The sequence below is a fragment of the Triticum aestivum genome, unplaced genomic scaffold (assembly GCF_018294505.1).
Source record: "Triticum aestivum cultivar Chinese Spring unplaced genomic scaffold, IWGSC CS RefSeq v2.1 scaffold19435-4, whole genome shotgun sequence".
Lineage (NCBI taxonomy): Eukaryota > Viridiplantae > Streptophyta > Magnoliopsida > Poales > Poaceae > Triticum > Triticum aestivum.
In genome coordinates, this window is record NW_025228059.1 from 342,368 (window position 1) to 348,753 (window position 6,386).

Genomic DNA, 6,386 nt, shown 5'->3' on the forward strand with positions numbered 1-6,386 from the left:
AGCACGATTTTCTTAATGAAATTTGAGTCCGCAGAAAATTCATTCAAAATATCTAGGATTCTTTGCCCGGAAAGTCCGTTTACCCAGTGTGGGTGGGGGGGAGGGGGGGGGGGCAAGAAACGCGGTTACCGGCCAGGCGGTAACCGAATTTACCGCCCGCTAACCAAAACCCAGGTTGTGGGTAATTTCCACAAACTCATAGCGGTATCGCCATATCGAGAGTGTGGGACTTGTCTCCCTCTTTTTCCATCCAAATTTAATTCTCGGTAATACAAGGAAAAGCCAGTTGTGGCTGAGATACTCCTGGAAAATGCCGTTGATGGCTGAGATAAAAATGATCGAAACGTAACATGTGCTTTTACTATGGGTATAGCTACATTCAGTTTTACCTTTCCAGCCCCTTTTGATAATATTGTACTTAGTTAAAATACTATTCCCACAAGCATTTCTTGAAGCAAGAAAGTGCTCTAAGAAGCATTTCTTGAAGTATCAAAATAGTTTTTTCACACACAGGGCACAAAAGTTTTTTTTTCTCATGAAAATTTACATGTACACAAAGGACACAAAAAAGTAGACATCCATTTTTTTCCATTTTTTGGACATCCGGAAAATTAGTTTTTGCAGCCAGAAGCATGTGCTCTTGGGAGCCATTTTGAATTATCACTTCTGTACCTCTCCTACCGCCAACAAAAGCACCTTTACCATTTACGGAAGTCCTCTTCTGCTCCCGAGCTCATTGAGCTCGGGATGAACAGTAAAAAAATTGAAACATTCTAAAAAAATGTGACGAACTTTGACAAATATTTGGTATGCTTGAAAATTTTCATCACGAAATAACATTCATGGAAGTCATGGCAAAAATAAAATAAAATAAACAATATTCCAAAATGCTTTCAAAAATAGCATTTTGGGAGCATCGATTCTGTTTTTTTGCCACGACTTCCACGAATGTCCTGTTATTATAAATTTGCAAGCACACAAAATATTTGTCAAAGTTTACCAGAAAAAACAGAATTTGTTGAATTTGTTTACTATTTTTTTTCGAATTTACTGTTCATCAGGGAGCATTTGAGCTCGGGAGTAGATACTCCATGTCCTACCATTTAGGTCTAATTGAAGAAGCTAAACTTCTAACACAGCTATCTAACATTTTCTAAATCAACCCCATACTCATCTGCGAGTAAATCCTGGATAGCCTTAGAGTTAAAAAAAATTTGTTTTGGTTCCCCACTCAAAGGCACATTGTTAGACTTCTCTTGTGAGCTATAAAATCACTACCCTTGTAGAATTTTAATTTAGAAGAAACAATCTAGGCACACACCCTGTAGAACCCAAGGCTCGAAGGCGGATCTACCAGCTTCCATACTAGTCACTTAAATATATTTATTTACCTCAAGAATATTACTTCCTAACTTCACCCCAATCCTAGTAGCTACGTCCCTAAGAAGGATCAGAAGAATTCAAAACAGTTGGAATGTGTAAATTACCTGTGTGCTATCTTCCATCTGATGATCCTCTAAACCTGCCACTCTTTCCATCTCCTTTACAGAACTTTCCAAGTTAGTGCTCGGATAATTTTCCTTAGCAAATGCTTCGAGATTGACTGACAACATCGTATTATCATTAGTAGTTGGTGCCGCAGGGATTTCCACATCAGGCTCACTTCCCATCTCAGAAGCACCAACTGGTACTGCTTAATAAAAATTAAAAAAAATGTCATGTGCCTGCATGAAGAGAGAGTATATATATAACCCAACACGCCCCCAAGAAGTAACCAAAGTAGCAACTAAGAAAGGAGACTGCTCTCCATGGTCGACTGAGCGATGAAACAGGACACGATTGAAAAGAAGCAGCAAAGAACCACCCCAGATGTCCCAAGGTCTTTTTGTCAGGAAAGTGATCCGGTGGCTTCGCTTACGCATACCCCTGCTATCGTTACTGATGTTGTGTGAAGAAATATGCAACTCAATTACGAAGAAAAAGAGGAATTAGTTTGTATAACAATAAAGCATGCTATTTTTTAATCTGATAAAGCATGCTATTTTAGCACATAACTAAGGTGCATAAGTGAAGAGAGATAGGACCGGAAATTAGGCATGTTTTCAAGGTGTGCATGCTGCAGTCCAAGCCGTGAATGCGATTGGTTGGGGGCAAGAAAATAGGGGAAGATGTATCTCGCTTGAGCAAGCAATGAAACAAGAAAGTGCAAGACAAAATAGGAGATTGAAATCCAGGCTACGTGCAATCAGGGATTCTTTTCTGATTCGGCTGGCACAGGATCAAAGTCTCATTTGTAACTAGAGGCTGATGCCATGGATGGACGGATGCAATTACACTAGATGGGTTGGCTACGGTCACCGGTTTCCACTCAAGCCTCTATCTCTAACAAGTCAGCGGTTGGAGAGATTAATCGTTTCCGAATTGGTAGTCCGGGACAAATTTTTTATCACATAGAACAAGCTGCTTGGAGGGCAGGCCTGGCGCAGTGGTGAAGTCCTCCCCACTTGTGCCAAGAGGTCCTGGGTTCGAACCAGCCTCTCTGCATTGCACTTTGCAGGGGTAAGACTAGGTTCCTATAATCCCTCCCCAGACCCCACCTTGTGTGGGAGCTTCTATGCACTGGGTCTGTCCTTTTCCTTTATAGAACAAGCTGCTTAGTTTTCTCTTGAAGTGACTTTATTAACTTGATGGCGAAACATTTATATTACCACCAGTTGACAGAAAATGTACCTGGAACATGTAGACGCGAAGATGGATCTGATGACCTTGAAATCCTGATTGATTACAATAACCATTAGCTTCGTTAGAACATATAAGAATTATATCAGGTTAACTGAAGAATCGACGTTGATGTTTTTCTTTAAAAGAAATATTTTATTGATTGAGGCGTCCACACCAAGTGGGTGCACCCAGCCTCATAGAAGTTGAAGTAAAGGAGGGCATATTTCGTTGTGCTTACAAGGAACATTTGTAGTACCTTTTATCAGCCTGTCGCCTCTCTAATCTCTCATCGTATTCATCTGGCTCTTGTTCCTCCAGAATTTCATCCGATTCTTGCTCCAGATTCCCATATGGATCTTCCTTCAGAATCTCATCTGATTCTTCCTCCAGATTCCTATGTGGTTGTTCTCCCCCCAGAGTCTTATTTGATGGCATGTTAATTATAGGATTGGTCGGATGATTACTAACCAAGGTCCTCAAGGCATACTCTAGATCAGGAGCTTCACCCCCAAATTTTGTGGAGATCTCTTTAAGGCCTGGCATATGCTCGATGCTGATGAGTGCAGTACCATCTTTTTCAAAAGAGGGGATGGCATTGAAAACTATCTTGAGCTTCCAGAGATTAGGCATTGCACCTTTCTCAAATTTTATCCAAGCTATGTCACTCGTGAACCTCAACTTGAAGTACTTGAGAATTGAGAACCCAGCCTTGTCAAAGATGATCTTGTCGTAGGGCGCCTTCTCCACATACAGAGAGAGAGCAGTGAGGGCAGGCGATCCTCTAAGGATATCAACACAACTCATCTGCAGTTCCCTCACTGCAATCTTCAAAATTCTTAGGTTGCCATGTTTCTCAATCCACAGAGGAATTCGCGAGAACATGATATGGCTATGTGGCGAGAATTCAAATCTCTGGAGAAGTGGGGGTGCCAGGAGATCCAATGACAGGGTGACATCTGAAGCGCCACGAGCATTTTTAGCCGATGAGCCATGAGCCACTACTAAAGTTTTCAGGTTGCCATGTCCTCCAAGTAAAGATAAAATAGAACTCATGCTTCTATTCAGATGGTCAGAAGAAAGTGCAGAAGATCTGGTCAGGTGAAGATCCTGCAGCTTCCGTACTCTCTCCACACTGAGAGACATCCTGCTGTTAATCCAATCCAGCAGATTTTTATCAACAGGAAGACCAAGGTGTAACAAGTTTGGTAAATGGATATCTCGTGGAACACAAGCAACTCTTGCATCCGCAATATCCAGTATTTCCAAACATTGTAGCACATGGTTTGGCAGTTTTATGCAGACATTACCTGCAATCTTCAAATATCTCAGTTGAAACATTTCTGAAATTCCAGTGAGGTCTACAGGGCCATCGTCATCGCCAGCATGACGGAACAGTTGAAGGTTCAGGACACGAAGAAGCTTGAACTCTGTAATACAAGGCATAGACTCGAGTAATCCAAAAAATCCAAGTGACCGAACTTGTGCCTTTGTGATGTTTGCTGGTATCTTGGCATATTTTGCATTACCAAAGAGGAGAGATAGTCGACGGACCTTTTGAGAGAGTGGCACATTCTTTTGGCTGTAGTCTATTGCCACAATGAAATTCTCTTCTGCGGATTTGTGTGCAATAAGATCATGTACCATGCCATGCACTGCACAGGATAACACCTCATTGTTGTAGTTGACACATATCGGTTGGATGAATCTTCTACCAATAAGTTGATCGAGATAGCTCTCTGCATCTTTCAAGATGTCTTGCCCTTCTGTTGTATAGATCAAACCTTCAGCCACCCATTGCTTCACCAAATCATCCTTCAAGATTGTGTAGCCCTCTGGATACATACTAAGATAAAGCAAACATGTCTTCAAATATTGAGGAAGACTGTTAAAGCTCAGATTCAGTGCTTGTCTAGTTCTTTCTGATGCCGAGAAACAAGAGCTTAGCGACCGATGGATGTATGTCAAAAGATCAATTGACATGACAGGCTGGCTTGCTAAAACACTTGCTATGCTAACTGTGGCTAACGGCAAACCATCACATGTTTCAACAATTTCATCTAGAACATCTTTGAACTGTTCAGGACAATCTCTTTCAGAGCAAAATAGTCTGTTAAAGAAAAGCTTTCTAGAATGATCATCATCTAGGTGTTTCATCTCAAAAACATACTCTGACTGATAGCAGCAACATGTTAATGCAACATCTTCGATCTGTGTAGTTGTTATTATTCTACTGCCATGATTACCCTTTGGAAAAACATGATTAATAGTATCCCATACTGATGCAGCCCATACATCATCAATAATAATTAAATACCTGCATACAGATAATCAACTCTAAGGGTTTAGGGACCATGGGAATTTTGATATTATCTTGAATGAAGAAAAAAGGCACTACCTTTTATCCTGTAGATATTGCTTGATATCGTGAATGAGATCAATTTCCCTACAATGTTGCAGAGGATGTTGCCGCTTGAGTTGTGAGAGCATGTCACAGAATATTTTCTTCGTATCAGGCTTCTTGGATACTCGAATGAAAGCTCGGCAATTGTATTGCTTCCTAAATCTGTTGTACAACACTCTAGCAAGTGTGGTTTTACCAAGACAAGCAGATCCAAGAACAGAAAGCACCTTGAGCTGCTGGTCCCCATCGGTAGCCAGTGAGTTGATAAATTCATTCATCCGGCCATCGATTACTATGTCTGCAGTTTCTTCATATGGCCTTGGAAGAATCATAGGGCCATGGGACACAAACCTACGCCTCAAGGTTCTGCAAGAATGGAGATTATACCTCTGGTGCCGTTGAATGGCCTCCTGGACATACCTCCTGAATTCTGATAATGTTCCCGCACTAATAACCTGAGTCTGGGAAGTCTTGACACGACTGAACCATTTGCGGAGGGATCTGGTGGCCTTGATGTTGTTGGCAAAAAGGGAGGGATCTTCAGGCGGCACAAATAATAAGCTGTCGACGTAATCCTCCATGTCGTAAGACAGGTCGCGTGCCTCATTCATCCAGCACATGGCCATTGGCGGAGGGTCTTCCACCTCTGATAGTTCATCAACGTAGGAACTTATCTTTTGAACGTCATCTTTGAGGAGGCGCATCCTGTCCTTGATCCTCTTGGAGCAGCATTTCTGAGGAGCATCCCTAAGGAGAAGCATGTCCAACTTCCCAATAAGGGGTCTCATGGCGCCCAACGAAGCACTGATCGTGGCCCCCGTCTCCCTGACTTTGCTTCTGCCTCTGCTTCGGATCAAAACATCTAAACACACGCACATAAACAAAGGTAAAATTAATTAATGAATATTGTGTGCACACGCACATAAACAAAGCAAAATGCACAATGTTGAAATCGGGGACCCGCATCAAGGAACAAGCAATCAAAACAAGACGACAATCTTGTGGTCACAATGCAGACATGGCACGACAATTATCCATTCTTATGCCCATCGAAAGAAATCAAGTTAAGTAGTCCTGCATGCGATTACTTGGTGAAAGGGCCTCACCACTGGTAGGAGGAGTTGGATCTGAGAGGAAGACGTTCTTGTGCACCTCAGGAGATTCCTCCTCTTCCATGATCTCCACCTCCTCCTTGAGCTCTCGCAGGTGCTCCATCAATTAATCAGAACCAGCTACCCCTCTACTCAATTACCACTATAATTTC

General features: G+C 42.0%; 1 protein-coding gene across 9 annotated transcripts in view; it reads right to left on the bottom strand.

Moving 5' to 3' along the window:
- The window catches only part of LOC123172991 (disease resistance protein RGA5), a 19,142-nt gene that overhangs the window by 5,719 nt on the left and 7,037 nt on the right, over positions 1-6,386 (bottom strand). For 5 of the 9 annotated variants that reach the window (XR_006485800.1, XR_006485799.1, XM_044589859.1 and 2 more), the window contains 4 exons: positions 5,117-5,984; positions 2,960-5,035; positions 2,731-2,774; positions 1,488-1,690 (listed from right to left, as the gene is read on the bottom strand). Coding sequence is in view for 7 of the 9 variants with exons in the window: in XM_044589859.1 (XP_044445794.1) it covers positions 1,488-1,690; positions 2,731-2,774; positions 2,960-5,035; positions 5,117-5,984 (3,191 nt within the window). In the remaining 2 variants the exon portion in view is untranslated. Of the gene's footprint in view, positions 1-1,487; positions 1,691-2,730; positions 2,775-2,959; positions 5,036-5,116; positions 5,985-6,228 lie in introns of those variants that run through there. The other 4 variants (XM_044589862.1, XM_044589860.1, XM_044589861.1 and 1 more) reach the window with 3 other exon arrangements.